The sequence below is a fragment of the Momordica charantia genome (assembly GCF_013281855.1).
Source record: "Momordica charantia cultivar OHB3-1 chromosome 7 unlocalized genomic scaffold, Mcharantia_2.0 BLBB01000007.1, whole genome shotgun sequence".
Taxonomy (NCBI): Eukaryota; Viridiplantae; Streptophyta; class Magnoliopsida; order Cucurbitales; family Cucurbitaceae; genus Momordica; species Momordica charantia.
In genome coordinates, this window is record NW_028275165.1 from 2,179,070 (window position 1) to 2,195,170 (window position 16,101).

General features: G+C 39.3%; 1 protein-coding gene across 3 annotated transcripts; it reads left to right on the forward strand.

Moving 5' to 3' along the window:
* The first annotated feature begins 5,123 nt into the window (after positions 1–5,123).
* LOC111018589 (gamma-secretase subunit APH1-like protein) lies at positions 5,124–11,596 on the forward strand. Of its 3 annotated transcripts, none has more exons than XM_088126742.1 (6): positions 5,124–5,373; positions 6,170–6,325; positions 7,755–7,840; positions 9,165–9,290; positions 9,536–9,723; positions 11,215–11,353. In XM_088126742.1, exons 1-5 carry the CDS (start codon positions 5,261–5,263, stop codon positions 9,703–9,705), a joined length of 651 nt encoding a protein of 216 aa, XP_087982868.1. In that variant the 5' UTR covers positions 5,124–5,260; the 3' UTR covers positions 9,706–9,723; positions 11,215–11,353. The 3 variants fall into 3 exon arrangements, with proteins under 3 accessions (XP_087982868.1, XP_022150432.1, XP_022150431.1); XM_022294740.2 differs by having other exon boundaries at positions 5,136–5,373; positions 9,574–9,723; XM_022294739.2 differs by having other exon boundaries at positions 5,139–5,373; positions 9,574–9,701; positions 11,215–11,596.
* The last annotated feature ends 4,505 nt before the right edge of the window (positions 11,597–16,101 follow it).

Sequence of the window (16,101 nt, forward strand, 5' to 3'; positions counted from 1 at the left end):
TATGAACCGAGCTGCCTTCCTCGCTAACTTTCTGCGCTCTTTGGGGTCTTGTGGTGAATTGCCCCTAATGAAGTTCATAATCGGGTCAATCCATGAGGGCTCTGGAGCGCCAATCTTCATCAGATCTGACTCCGAGATCGATGGATTATCCAAGATCTCAACGAGGACCGACCTGGCCAGGTCGGTCTCGTATGCTGATGCTAATTTGGCCAAGGCATCAGTATTAGAATTTTCTGCTCAAGGAACCCGGCTTACCTCGTAGGTTCGGAACTGGGCGAGGTACGATCCGACCTTGCCCAAATACTTCTCCATTCGGGAGTCCTTGGCTTGGTACTCGTCCTTGATCTGGCTCACAACCAGCTGGGAGTCTCTGAAGACCTTAATACAGGAGACCCCAAACGCTCTAACGATTCGTAGACCGGCAATAAGTGCCTTGTACTCGGCCTCGTTATTAGAAGTCCAGAAGCCAAACCGCAAGGAATATTCAAATCGCTCGCCTCCTGGTGCGAGCAAGAGGACCCCGGCCCCGCACACCCTCTCATTGGAGGATCTGTCGACATAGATTGTCCACGCGAGGTCGGACTCGCTCAGCTCGGAAGGTGGCGTTAGCTCGGCTATGAAATCTGCCACTGTTTGTCCCTTCATCGCAGTTCTGGGCTCGAACTGAATGTCGTACTCGCTCAATTCCAATGCCCACTTCATCAGACGCCCTGATGTTTCAGGCTTAAGGAAGATACTCTTTAGGGGCAAGTTTGTAAGTACTACGACCGTGTGTGCTTGGAAGTACGGCCTAAGTCTTTGGGCCGAGGTGACTAAAGCGAGGGCCAGCTTCTCGAAAATGGCGTTATAGGCAGATCTGCCGTCGATCACCACGAACTCGGCCATCTGCATTACTTGGGTATCATCTTGCCCGATAGTTACCGGCAGGTCGATGCACCCTTCAGGGGAGACCGATTCTCCAGAGAATCCAACCAAGGGTGTTGGACTTCTCTTCAGTTGTGACCTGGTCCATCCCAATGCTAGGTATGTTGGGAGGGACAAGATGTTGGCAGATGCGCCTCCATCGACCAACACTCTTCGGACCAGGACGTGATCAATCAGAGGGGCGTTCACCAGTGCATCGTTGTGAGGCAAGTGGACCCCCTCCAGGTCGGCGTCGCAAAAAGTGATGGAGCAAGTGGGCTTCTGCTCTCTGATGATGCATACCTCGCGCCTGGCCTCGCGAGCTAGCTCTTTCCTCTTGTTTCCAGACTGGCCCCCGCTCGGACCCCCGAAAATAGTATTGATGACCGCAGGTCGGTCACCCCGGTGAGGCGGCGTTCTTGAACGCTTCCTTTCCTCTTTCTTTTCGACCGAGTTCGCCCTCGGTTTGCCCACAAATTTTTTGAAGTAGCCGTCTTGAATGAGTTCTTCAATCTGGTGCTTCAATTCCCAGCAACTTGTCGTATTGTGGCCGTGATCTCGATGAAAGCGGCAGTACTTGTCTTTGCTACGTTTTTCTGGGTCTCCTCGGAGCTTCTTAGGTCGCTTGAGGAGTTTTTCCATCCCGCTCTCCTCGATGTTCGTGAGTATCTCGGAGATGGGGATGGTGGTTGGGGTGTACCGTTCATAAGGTCGGCTCCGGGTAGGGCCGCTCTCCGTCCTACGGTACTCTGTTCTGCTACTGGAGGAGGATGGACCCTTATCCTTGGACTTGACATCAGGCCTCATCGTCTCCTGGTTCAACTTCCTTTGGTCGATCCGCTTCTCAGGTCGGCCAGTTTTGGTTCGGAGTAGCTCCTGTCCATCAAAGACTTTTTTCGCCTTCTGCAATACTTCGACGAAGGTGGCTGGAGCCTCCTTTCCAAGCTTTACTGTCAAGGTCTCATCGGCCAGGCCGGTGAGGAAGTAGCACATGGCCGAATCATCGGAGCAGTGCGCGACCTTAAGTTGCTCCTCCTGGAACCGTGTGACATATTCTCTCAGCGTTTCTCCTTCCCTCTGCCTGATGGTGGCAAGGTGAGTCGCTGTCTTTCTGTCATAATGCCGAGAGGAGAACTGACTGATGAACTCCCTCCTTAGCTGGGAGTAGGTCAAGATCAACCTGGCCGGCAGTCTTCGGTACCACAGGCGCGCGCTGCCGGTAAGCACGATCTGGAAGGCGCGGCATTTGATCGCATCTGTCGCCGCTTGAAAGTCCATGAGACCCTCGAAGACCTCAACATAGTCTTTAGGGTCCTTAGACCCGTCATAGGGCTTCATGGCGGGAGTCTTGAACTTCGGAGGGATTGGAGCCTCCAGGATGTCCGCGGTGAATGGCGATTCTCCCAAGTCGCCATCGTCGAGTGAACAATCTTTCTTCTCGCACCTGGCCTTAAGCGCCTCGACCTGCTCATCGAACTTGTGTTTCATCAGGTCGAACTCTTCCCTAGTGATCATAGCTTCTGGTGCTAGAGACTTGTATTTTGATTGAGCCTTTAGGTTCGAGTTGGAGAATTCTCGAGAGTAGGAATGAGAGTATTCCGGCTCCCGAGATGCTCTCTTCTTCTTTTCAGTGAGATGCTTTCTCAGATCGTTATCCCGCAAGCTGTAATCCACTCCTCCATTGTTGGGGATGGGCTCGCGATCGCCAGGTTGGATAGATGGAGCTCCCTTTTCTCCAGGTGCGCCCGGAGCCATAGAGGGAGACGCAGTTCGGTTAGCACGCGTTGCCTCGGCGTACATTTCTTCCATTGTGCGCAATCGATGGCGCATATCATCCAACTCGCGCTGGAGAGTAGATAGAGCTTCGAGGTCTGCTCCCTGACTGGCCCTTTGGGAGGTTTTTCTCGACGTCCCTCCTCGGCCTCTGTTGGCCTTTGAGGGTTTCGGGTGAGCAGGTGGTAGCTCTTGATTCGCATGGCGGGCAGATCTGCGCAGCAGATCTCCTTCTTGCCCTGCTCGGACCTGATCCTCGACTATTCTTGCACCAAGGTCTCGCTGAGGGCCATTGTCAGTGTTCACACCCCTCTGTTCTGTCGTATTGGCAGAGTTTGCTGGATGCACCATCTTTGCGTATATTATTTTTTTTAGATCGGGATGACTTAGGATGTCTATCCCCACAGACGCCGCCAAATGTTTATGCAAGAATATGCACAATAGTGTTTATTCTGATCGCAGCTCGAACTCGGTCTCCGGACCGATCTGAACACTTTGGCGGACCTGCACAAAAAGGCGATCACTCCGACGATCAAGTCAGTATAGGTCGGATTCCCAGTTTAGTTCGAGGTAAAAAACCATACCTGAGTGTGGAGTGAGGTCCTCTACTTATGGGGGGTAGTCCCGTTAATCTCGCGACGGTTACACCCGGTGATCTCGGGACCGACGGTTACATCCGGGTAATCTCGGGACCGACGGTTACACCCGATAATCACGCCGCTGACAGTTGCTCACATCGGACCCGCCGAGCGTCCCAGTAGATCGGACCTTGACCAGGTCGCACCTCGGCCCTTATACTTATCACCTGTCGATGCTAGTGGTGGTAATCTCGACGGTTCGAGTTGGGCATAACTCATGAGTCATCTTAAAACACCAATAGCTGTCCTCCACGTGTGCAGGGTATTTTCTCCCCCAAACACAACGTAACATACAAAATGCTGTCATCGAACTTTTTTTTTCTTAAAGAAACATGTATCAAACACCAAAAATATAGATGGTTATTACATAGATCGTAGTATTTTGGGTGAGGATTTGAATTTACGACTTTTTAAGTGAATATAGATATCTTAACTGGTAGAGTTATGCTTATGCTTAAGTTGATAGTAGTATTTAATTCAAGCCCGATGTGTTTTTTTTTACATTTAATGATTGAAATTTCGATTTATTTGATTATTTTTTTAAATTTCAATAAATATATTTTAGTCCATTGACTTTAATAAAACGACTTAATACATCCGAACTCAATACTATTTTCAATCAACTCATCTGGCTCTAATACCCATGCTTGAGTTTGTTACCAGCAAAACAAACATAATTTTGATTATTTTTTAAACGTTCATGGATTGAGATAAATATTTTGAAAGTTTAGGAACTATAACAAACAAAACGTGAACATTCAACGAGTAAAATATGTAAAATCTCAAAAGTTTATATGAATCAAACTGGTATTTAAATCTTATCTTTGTATATTTGTCTGCTAAATATACGTTTGAGTGTTTTTACAAAAAAAAAAAGTCATATTCAATCACTTGTGTTTTAACATTTTTCAGTTAAGTCACTCACGTTTGTAACTTACGCAACAATATAATTAGTTAGCGAGTTATATTAAATTCAACAAAGGAATTAAACCATCTAATTAAAAAAAGTAAAAAATTTCAAGAAATTAACACAAACTTCGATATTTTCCATCTTAGGTGGCCCAATTCATTATCAAAGTTCATAGTAAATTATTTATTATGTATTATCATACTAACATAGTTCAATTGATAAGATAGTCAATGATTAACTTACGAAATAAGGTAGATTCAAATCTCCTACTCATTTATTTTGAAATGTTAAAACAAACCGAAACTTTTCGAATAATATGAACTACATGGAAAAAAACTAGAATACTACAGTCATATAACACATATAATCATAGTTCGGATTTAGACTCATATATTCGATAGGAAAAGTAACGAAAAAAAGTGTTTTATCCCTTAAAACTATAATTAGATTGACTGCACTTTTTATTAACAACCAGAGTTAGAGTCATAGTCATGCTCTCCTATATTTTAGCACTCATAGTCATATAGACCCGAGAAACATTATATTATTAATTATATAATAATTATTATTAGTTTGCATTAATTCTATGATTCTAAATATCTGTCCACATCGACATGTCAATGTTTTAATGGATTCGACATTGACATGAGGGGTAAATGGACATTTCCATTATAGTAAAAAAAATCAACAAAATATAAAAAAATCACAAAATGTCACTGATATATACATAATATCAATATTAATTATTTTTTAACCTAGGTAGAAATATGAAAATGCTTCTTTATTAATTTAAATATTTTTTACGTTTTTTTAACTTCTATTGTATCAATATTTCCATATTGCTGAGACATCCACATTTCGATCGAGATCAAGTGAACCACTTGCCTCCGATTGGCTATTTAGTTACGGTTAATTATGCAGATTCATGTTAAACTACGGAAATTTGTTTGAGATGAAAATTTTGGTGTCGAAATTGGGAAGGTCGCAGCGGCAGCACCCACAGGGCTGAGCCCGAGCGCGAAGGAAGAAGAAGGCGATGACAGTAGCAGCAGGGATCGGCTACACTTTGATTGCGTTGGGCCCTTCTCTCTCCCTCTTCGTCTCCGTCATTGCCCACAAGCCCTTCTTGATTCTCACTCTCCTCTCAAGGTATACCCATTTCCGTCTCCATTTCTGCTTTTTTTCCCACCCCAGATACCTCAATCGTCTATTATTTTCCTTGAAATGCTCTTTTGTTCTAGTTTCATCAAATTGAAACTTGGGTAAGCTATGGGAGTTGAATATTGGCATGGGAAATGAAAGCTGTTGCGGATTATGTTTTTAGATTGTTGGATTGAAAGCTCAACCATGGGCATCCTCTTCGGTTTCGACGCTGTTTTATGGCTTGAAATGGTCTCTTGTTCTAGTTTGATCGGTCCTTTTATTGTTTTTCTCCCTTCGCTTTCCTAGTGATCAAATTGAAACTTGGGTAAGCTAAGCGAGTTGAATAATTGGCGCGGGAAATGAAAGCTGTCGCAGATCATGTTCTCAGATTCTTAGAGCTAAACCATGGGCATCCCCCTCGGCTTCGACACTGTTTTATTGCTTGAAGTGGTCTTTTGTTCTATTTTGATCGCCCCTTTTTTGATGTTTTTTTCCCTCCGTTTTCCAAGTGACCAAGCGGAGACTTTGGTAAGCTATGCAAGTTGCACGATGGGTAGAGGGAACGAAAACTGTCGCATATTGATTGCATTGTGTTATAGTTTATCGAGTTTCTTTTGCTAGTAAGTTGGGCTTATTTTGATTGAGCTTCTTAGGTTCAATTTTGGAGTTGCTCACCGGTATTTGAGGGGGAGAGCACGAGTAATTTAATTGAGAAGGAAACTTGTCGTTGCTAGCTATCTGTATTTTGTTGGATAACTAGTAATCATGGTTGCTTCATGGTTATCATTGTTCATGCGTGCAGCACCCTGTTATGGCTGATTAGTTTGATCTTGCTGTCTGCACTATGGAGGGGCTTTCTTCCACTGAACTCAACAATATTGTGGCCTCATGCAGTTCTTATATCGACATCAGTCGTTTTTCAAGAAGCGCTACGGGTTCTTTTCTGGAAGGTCTACAGGTGAGTTTACAATAGCATAACAACATCACTTGGAGAGTTGAGGAATTAAGGATTATGGGGTTGAATTTGTGCTATCATTTTCCCCCTACATAATTCACAGTCATGGCTATAATCTAGTATCTTTCAAGGTTCATGTAATATTCATTTGGAGCTTAGGCTTAAAGGACAAAGAAAAGCAAGTGTTGTTTTTTCTTTCTTTCTTGAAGTGCACTATAGAAAAATCACAATAATAAAAGTTTTATGTATGGAAAATGGCAATATATGAATAATTAGATAACAAAATTTACAAAATGGAGGTTTTTTTTTAAAGATACAGGGTTTATGCAATATACCTCTTGTTTTTCTAAGAAAGAACAAAAGAACAAAAAAAGATTGATGGCACGCCCGCCAGTTAGTGTCGAGGACCTCGAGGTGCCTCACCTTGCTTTTTACTATACACGCTCTTTAAAACTCTTAACACAATAACTTGCTATAAACTACGTGAAATGATAGCATGTAGGTTAGATTAGGTTTATTGAAATTTAAATGATTTGTCAATGTATCAAGAGAAAGAGAGTGTGCAGAGCAGTGAAGAAGTTACTTATATGTTTGGACTTTTATATGCATGAGCTGCAGCTTAAGCTTAACTAATAGCCAACTAATCAACGAACACCTCAGCCTGGTTACACTAATTAACGAACACCTCAGCCTGATTAGTATGTGATATATTTACATTACTTTTGATGGAAATTTTGGCCAAATTGGATAATGGAGCTTTTGGATTTGTTAGATACACATGTGACGGATTTGATGATTAATTTTCTGCGTCAATTCAACCTTTTTGTTGAGTAGCCATTGTTGAATATCTGTTACTTTTTCCTTTTAGTTCTAGGATCATTGCTTACTGTTACAATATCTTTTTATCTTTTTCAATTTTTTTGTAATACCCATTTTCATTGGGAGATAAAGAACGAACCAGTTAATACATATATGTGCAGATGTTGTTTAATCTCCATAGTTACATTTACTTTGTGCCTACGCAGAAATCAAAACACAACCTTTTCTTATAAATTCTAGATTCTAAATATAGAACTGTCAACTCTTTTAAAATTGGTAGGTTTAATTTGAACTTAGTGTCACTTTGATCTTATTTGGGGGGGGGGGGGGGGGGGGGGGGGCGCGGCTAATTGGAGCCCTCTTACAAGTATTGATATCCTTCTGATCTATTGTAGCCTGCTAAATTTTGGCTATTTTTTGTAACCTTCGTCTTAAGACATACTTCCTTCCTATCTACTACTTTAAAAATTAAAATTGTCATTAACTTATTTTGTCTTTATAATATAAGTTTAATGTCAATTAAATTCTAGAATAAATGGTTCCTGTAGACTGTATAATTCTTTATCAATAAACAATGATTTACCTACAATGTCTCAGCTATTGTATTTTATAGGAAATTAGAAGATACGTTAGATGCCTTTGCTGACAGAGTTTCAAAGCCACGTCTATATTTGACAGATAAGATGCAGATTGCTCTAGGTAAATTTTGATTACCCATGATTCCACTTATAACCTTTTTGCTTTATTACCAATTACCATTAGTTTTCATAAAGCAAGATTCATAATTTTGGATAGTTTGTTCTACCCATATAAAAATCAAAACCATACAAGATAAGAACAATCACGAGGCAGAATAGAAAGACTTGATTCAAGATACAAGATGATATGCAAGGGAAAGAACCAGAGGGATCCCCATACCAAATTATCATATAAAGAGAAGTGAGATTTAAATTATCGATGGAACTTGATGGAGAAACAATTGAGCAACTCCAAATTTCTTAGGTTTCTCCTTGAAATCATTAAGGTTTGCTGCAATATTCTAAGCCTCTTTGCAAGAAACATCTTCAAGTATCATGTAGTAATGCTCCAACCAAATACTCCATAGAATAGCCAAACTACCTAGTCGCCAAGAAGATCTTACCATAACGACCAACCTCAAAAAGGTCAATAGTAACTCATCCGTCATCCCCCAGAAACCAAGTTACATGCAAAGACAACCCCTAAAAATCTGAAAAACATTGTCCTATACACACACAGCAGAAGAACAATGTACCATTAGGTTATTATAGTCATCAATCGATTCCTTCCTTAGAATGGGAAGAAGATGAATACAAACATTTCTTTGGGTGATGGCCATAGTATAAATTCTCCCACACTGTAAAGTTACAGCCTTATTTTGAAAAATATGGAAGCTCTAAAATTTTCTGACCAGAACTCTAATTAATGTGGAAACTTTAGAAAGACCCAGCACATTGAAAAAACAACTTTCTAAAAGTTTCAGCCTGACTCAGAGTCTTATTGAGTGGTACAGACAAGACTTGTCTCTGTATTGGAGGTAATCAGTCTAAATGTCCTAAATTTGAGAATTAGTAGACGGCATTTATTTATTTTTTGTAATTTTTTTAAAACAAGATACGAACTTTTCATTAAATATATGAAAAAGAAAAAAATTGTTCAAAGACACAAACTCGTATAGAAAGTAAAGAAAAGAGCAAAAGGCATCATAATAAAAGTACAATTACTACTTTCAGATAAAAGCTTCCCAATTATAAAGAATCATGCTAGGTGAATAAACATCAAATGAGTTGGAAAGAGTACACCATTGTGAAGCTTTGAACTTGGCCTCATTGAAGCAATCCATAGCCAATTAGATGGCATTTATTATTTCTCTCCTTTCTTATGAGAGTTTGAGAAGACACAATAGTCTTTTAACAGAGGTCATGGTGATTTTAGTACTTTACCAAGCCATTGCGGTTTTATAATCTTACATAAGCTCTAACGCACACTTCTCAATTGCTTGCAGCTGGGGGTTTGGGTCATGGTGTAGCCCATGCTGTGTTTTTCTGTCTTAGCCTTTTAACACCATCGTTTGGTCCCGCGACTTACTTCGTTGATAGGTGCTCCCAGCTACCATTTTTTTTTGTTTCTGGTGAGGCTTGCTTTACTCATATTTATTTGTGTAAATACTTTGTATATCACTGTGAGCTATATGTTGCCCAAGAAATCATGATTGTCATTCTCTGCTTTGCAAAACCCTGCATTTGACCGTTCCTGCTATTCTGAGAGTTCATTTGTCCACATAGCATGTTTCTGTTCGTTAATTTCTTGTACATTTTAAGACTGGTAAAGGAATCGCTGTTATTCTATATTTTTACTTGAAGTTGATAATTGAAGGCGACTTATCAAGCAGTATTTTGCTGGTAATCCTGCAGCTATCGTTGCCCTTGCATTTGTTACAATCCATACTTTCTCTATGGTCATTGCATTTAATGGATATTCTGAGGGGAAGAAAGTGGATCAGTATTTTGTTCCAGTCATTCATCTTGCTGCAGGAATGGTGGTAAAACCCTAATCTTACTCTGGTTCGTTGATTCTTTTTTTCAGTTCTAGTTAATTCAAATGAAGAAAAGTAGCTTTCACCTAAATGCTCATCGTGTAGATTTTACAATCAAACCTTTGCTACTTAGGTTTTTATTTTAAATTTAGTTTTGCTTAGTAAGAGACAATACACTTCAAAGGGAAAAACAAGAAGCAACCTAATGGCCGGGGAAGACCACACCAACAGAAGTTACATGATGCACCCCAATTAACGTGTATATCTGGCCTAATCAAACAAGGGCTGACCCCTTTGAGTAGGAGTCTTGGTGTCCAGCCTAATCTTCCATATAAAATCCGAGGGCTGCCCCCTTTGTGTAGGAGTCTTGGTGTCCAGCCTAATCTTCTTTTCATTCCATAACAAAATGCAACCAACTTTGACTTCACAATTTCGATTCTCTCCACTAAAGAGCAGGAAATATTTGTAGTTTGCCTAATAAAAGAGACTCTAGGGTCTCAACATCATTATAATAGTTACTAAGTGAAGCCTTGGATTTTCATGATTGTTGATAGTTTTCTTGGAAAATATCCATTATGAGTCGAAACTTTATTTCCATGCCTTGAATACTGCATTTTTCGTCTTCTCCTTTGCACCCATAGCTGCAAGTATAAGCTTACGCATTCTGCCTTTAAACCCACCCCATAAACGTTCTGTACTTCCAGCATTTGAAATTCATAGATTTTGTTATTTTTTTTTTAAAGTAAGAAATTCATAGATTAAGATTAGTACATCACAAATCATATTTTTATGGGTCCGTTTGGTAACATTCTTGCTTATCATTTTTTGTTTCTCATTTCGTTTTTAATAAATAAAAACAGAAACATGTTTGGTAACTGTTTCTTATTTCTTGTGCTTTTTTCTTTTATTGATAAAAGAAACAGGAGCATGTTTTTGCAAACCTTTTGTATTTCTCATTCTCTAAAATTTTAAATTAGAAAAAGTAAAATTTTTATGTGAAAATTAATTTTTAATATTTAATGTTCAATTTTTATGTTATATTTTTATTATGCATTTATTAGTCAATAATGATAAACTAATAGATATATTTATGTTTTGGAAAAAAAATAGAAACGGGAACTATAAATAAGGAACTTGATTTTATTGTTTCCACACAATTTTGGAAACATTTCTAAAAAATGAAAAATGGGAAGTAGGAACAGTTACCAAATGCTTATGTTTTTAAAAGATTAGAAACTAGTAATGTTACCCAACGAACTCTATTATAGACTGCTAATTTTTGAAGAGTTTTTGGGATTCCTTGGTCTTCATATAGTTTAGTAATTTTGAAGTTTAGGCAGATGGCAAGGCCATGTTATTGACTTCTTACATTGATACAGAACTTCAGAAACAACTAACAAATTCCATTATTTGGCCATGCCATGGTATAACTGATCTGATATTTCACCTGATCCAATCATTTCTTTTATTTTCTTTTTCCCCCTAATATTCTGATTCATAGTTTACCTTTTGTTTCCAGACGCTAGTAAACTTTGCATCTGGAGGTTGTGTAATTGGTATACCTCTCCTATATATCATGGCAATTCTAACATTGATTCACTGTGGGAAAATGGTTTGGAGAAGATTGATGGAAAACCGAAATCGACAGGGTAACCGATGATGAACTCATCTTCTGCAGTAATATTGCTAACTCAGCATCTCGAAGGCGTCTTGAAGAGAACATCTATTCCCGCAGGTGCAATATCCTTGTTTGCTTCATCTACTATTCATCTGGGTAATTGCTAGTGAAACACCCATATTTTTGTAAGAACACGACAAACATGACTTTGTGGCCTACGAAAATGCCATTACATTTCTTCTGAACAAGAATAGAGTATTAACATGATATCAGATTTCATCAAGTTTTGATTGCATTTCTTTATTGCTGATGTGATGATGAATTCTTGACCTGTTCATCCAGAGATTTTGTTTTGGCTTCAGTGTCCAAAGATTTTTGTAAGTACCCCTTAGATTCGATCTTGTTAGGATCTTGCTAGATTGGAGCCCGTTCTTTTAGTTTGACTCTCTTTTGTTGGGCTATTTTTTCGCATGTCCCTTAGAATTCTTTCATTCTTCTTGATGAAAGATGTCTCTTTCTGAATAAAGAAAACTGCTCTTAGCAGCCTTTGCTCAAGTATTAATACATTAACAAATGACAAGAAATATTTCTTAAGCATAGAGATTATAAGTCTATGAATAATAAGTGTCTCTTAATTTTTTTAGTTGTGTTTTAGTGCTTAAAAAAGTTCCAATAGGGTTTTGAAAACCTTTATATCATCTCTATACTCTAAAAAGATTTTAATCGGTCAATTTCTAATTGTGTCTAATAGGTCTCGAACTATCATATTTTGTGATTAATAAAAGCATAATCTGTTTGATATTATAAAAATTGATAGATCTATTGTGTAGAAAATTTAAAGGTTTTGTCTCACTAGACAATTTTATTTTGTATCTAATATGTTCATGAATAAATAAAAATGTAAAATTACTTAAGAATCTAGTATATACAAAACTAATTTTTAAAGTTTATAGATCTATATGACACAACTCTAAAAGGTTAGTGTTTAAAATTTAGGGGAAAATACACTATTATTCTTGAACTTGAGTTTCAAAAAGTAACAGTTTTGTCTCCGACCTTTCGCTAACGGAATGCTGCGTTGAATTGGATATTTATTTAATTTTATATTATTTACTTTTTAACATATGTGATCTTTTTTTCATTTCTCTTTTTATTTTTCCTTCTCTCTCTTCCTGCCATCCTTCCTGGACTTTTAATTCTTCGAGTGAGTTTGATATTTACTTAATTTTATATTATTTTTAATATATGTGACATTTTTTTTTTCATTTTTCATTTTCTTTCTCTCTCTTCCCCCTCTTTTCCTTCTCTCTTCCCTCCTTCCCATCAATATTCCGTTAGCGACACTAAAGAACTCACAGTGTATTTTATCCTAAAATTAAATGTATAAAAATTTTAATTTAATTTCAAAACTTTCATTTTATTCCATCTCAATTTAATTTTTATTATTGTTATTTTTACTACATTTCCTCTCAAATTGAAAGATTTGTGGGAAATTGGGATTTTTGACCCCTTTCAATAATCACTTTGGATTTTTGACCCCCTTTTTATTTTTATTTATTCATGACTCCTTCCCCTCAGATTTTGACCCCTCCTCTTATTTTATCATGTAAATTGATTAAATTGCCCTCATTTCATAATAAATGCATTTATGATATAATAAATTTCCAACCAACCCACCAACCACCAACTTAACAATTCTCACTTTGTTTTTTCAACTCCAAATCACCACACACACGCAAGTCACGTTTTTTTTTTCCAATACTCAAGATTTTCTCCACGTGATTGTTGGCCCACATTATCCAATCGATCGGTCCCCACATAATCCGTTATCTCGAATCCATTGTTTTCACAATATAGGTATGTCCATTTCATCATTTTAGAATATTGTACTTCTTCAAACTTGTAATGATACAAAATTTTATCATTTTTCTAGAAAAAAACGTTATTTTACGGAAAACAGAAATGAAGTCTAGAATTTATCTTGGACCGGGATTGGTACCGGGATGAAATTTAGAACCGGGTTTGAGACCGAGATAGAAGGTAAACTCAAGCCCGGTCCTTCATGTCCAGATGCGACCGGGACCGGGACCGAGATGGGGATAAACTGGGGTAGACCGGGATAGGGATTGGGACCGGGATAAGGACTGGGACCGGGACCAGGATAGGGACCGAGACCATGCAATATAAATCTTGAATTTTTCTTGTTTGTTTGTAAATTTATTGATTTGTATTTAATTATTGTGTTTTGGTCTATTTGCAGGATGCCTCGTGTTTTTATATCATTCGGTGGAGAATGGAAAGATATTGAAAAGGATTACGTGGGTGGTCGTACAAGAGGATTGACTGTGGATAGTAAAATCACCTATGCTGAATTTCTAGGACATGTATGTAGGCTAAGTAGTATAAATCCATTACAGGAAGATATCATAATTAGACGTGTATATAATTTTAAGGGGAAGGTTTGTGTAATGGAAATAACTGACGACGATGACCTGACTTTCTTCTTGACTGGTGAAGATGTCTCTGAATTGCCGCTATACATATCTACCGTGCCAAAGAAGGTACATCAGAATGAACCGTACATGCCTTCTTTCCCATATTATTTAGGCCAACACGTGTCCAATGTTCCTATTCCCTCAGCTTGTGCCCCCCATTTGCAAAACCCTTATTTCCGAGACCCTCATTTTCAAGTCCGTCAGTTCCGTCCTCGTCGTCGAACCCCTCTTCTTCCCACCCACCACCCCCTAATTTGGTCATATTGGTCATGATATAGCATCTCTCACACCGTTAGGGTCAGATGTTGTTCCTTGTAATTTGGGAGATGATAGAGCATATGATTGAGATGTGCCTGGCTTGTGGAATGGAAGTGAAAATGTGGATGAAGATAGTGATGAATCATATCGTCCAATGACCGACATGGGAGAAGGAGACGACGAAGGGGAATATGGAAATGAGTACGCCAGTGATCGACTTGATGTGCAACATGAGCATGAAAAGGTAACAATTCATAATACAATGGCTGAATATCCTGTAGACGTCGTCCATGAAATGGCAAGCAATAGAGTCACCAGTCAGTCAGAAGGTGATAGATTGCAAGCCATGGTCCAATTGGCTGGGACCGATGATGTTAAGGAGGGTGACGTATTCGACTCGAAGAAGGAACTAGTTATGAAAATGCATTTACTTGCATTGTGGAAGAACTTTCAGTTTCGAGTGAAGAAGTCTACGCCGGAACTATACTTGCTGCGATGCATCAATCCTACATGCACGTGGCGACTTAGAGCCACTAAGATTAGAGATTGCAACCTGTTTAAGATAAAGAAATATATCGCAGTCCACTCTAAGTGCAATGGTGCCGTTATGAAACAGGATCATCGTCAGGCGAAGAGTTGGGTGGTCGGTCATCTAGTACAATCAAAGTTTACTGATGTTTCTCGCACGTACAGGCCGAAGGACATCATGCAAGATATTCGTGAGGAGTACGGTGTAAATATGAGTTACGACAAGGCCTGGCGTTCGAGTGAAGAAGCACTCCGACTTATCAGAGGGGATCCAGCTTCATCGTACAGGCTACTACCCGCTTATGGGGAAGCCGTGAAAATCATGAATCCAGGTACTATATTTGAATTGGAGTTGGATGATAGCAAGTACTTCAAATATGTCTTCATGGCCATGGGTCAATCAATTAGAGGTTTTATGTGTTCCATTCGACCAGTTTTGGTTATTGACGGAGCACACCTTAAAGGGAAGTACGGAGGTGTATTACTAACTGCTTCTGCTGTTGATGCGAATAACCAAATATACCCAGTTGCTTTTGCAATAGTCGGGAGTGAGGGAATATCTGAAAGCTATAGGAAAGGAACGATGAGCTCGCTGCTTTCAGACGAAACTAAGATACTCACAAATGACCACCAATATTGCAGAGTCCGTTAATGCCCTTTTCAGGCATGCACGTAAGTTGCCAGTCACCGCATTACTTGATCATATCAGAGGTGTGTTGCAGAGGTGGTTCTACGAACGTCGGACGCTTGTTTCTTCACGTCAGAGTACGTTGTCTGACTACGCAGAGGAAATGATTGCCGAAGCTTCGGATAATGCACGGAGACACATTGTTATGAACATCGACCAGTTTAATTTTGAGGTACGCGACGGGAACCTCAATGGGGACGTTGACTTGCAATCGCAGACATGTACTTGTCGGGAGTTCGATTATTTTAAAGTCCCGTGCTCCCATGCTATTGCTACAGCCAGTTCTCGTAGCATAAATCCGTACACACTATGCGATGAGGCGTACACGGTCAACAGCTGGATGTTGGCATATGCAGAACCAATATTTCCAGTGGGTTCATCCTCAACATGGAAGAGTTCTTCGGGGTTTGTGAATATCGATGTTCAACCACCGAAGAAGGTCGTTAGGGTTGGACGGTGACAGACGGTGAGGATTCCTTCCACAGGCGAGGTCCGTCCACCGCGCAAGTGCAGTCGATGTGGTACGTCGGGACACAATCGTAAAACTTGTCGCGAACCACTAAATACTGTGTAGCAATATTATGGCTATTTACGTTGTAATATGTAGACATTTATGTACCTTAAACAAAAATTTATTAGAAGGACTAATACATTGTATTTTGGTAGATATGAATAGGTAGCTTGTACCGCAAGTAAGAATCCATGCACATGCATGAACAATAGGTTGCTATTCTTTCATATATGATTACAAACGTGTTTTATGTTATGTTACTGTTCATCAGTGACTACAGCTAAAAATAAGTATGCTAAAACAAATTA

Bases quoted from the DNA above. Each gene is read 5' to 3' on its own strand.
- LOC111018589 (XM_022294739.2), top strand. From the start codon at position 5,261: ATGACAGTAGCAGCAGGGATCGGCTACACTTTGATTGCGTTGGGCCCT. The intron at 7,841-9,164 runs GTAAATTTTGAT...AATTGCTTGCAG, and splicing joins TAAGATGCAGATTGCTCTAG to CTGGGGGTTTGGGTCATGGT. The intron at 9,291-9,573 runs GTGAGGCTTGCT...GTAATCCTGCAG, and splicing joins ACCATTTTTTTTTGTTTCTG to CTATCGTTGCCCTTGCATTT.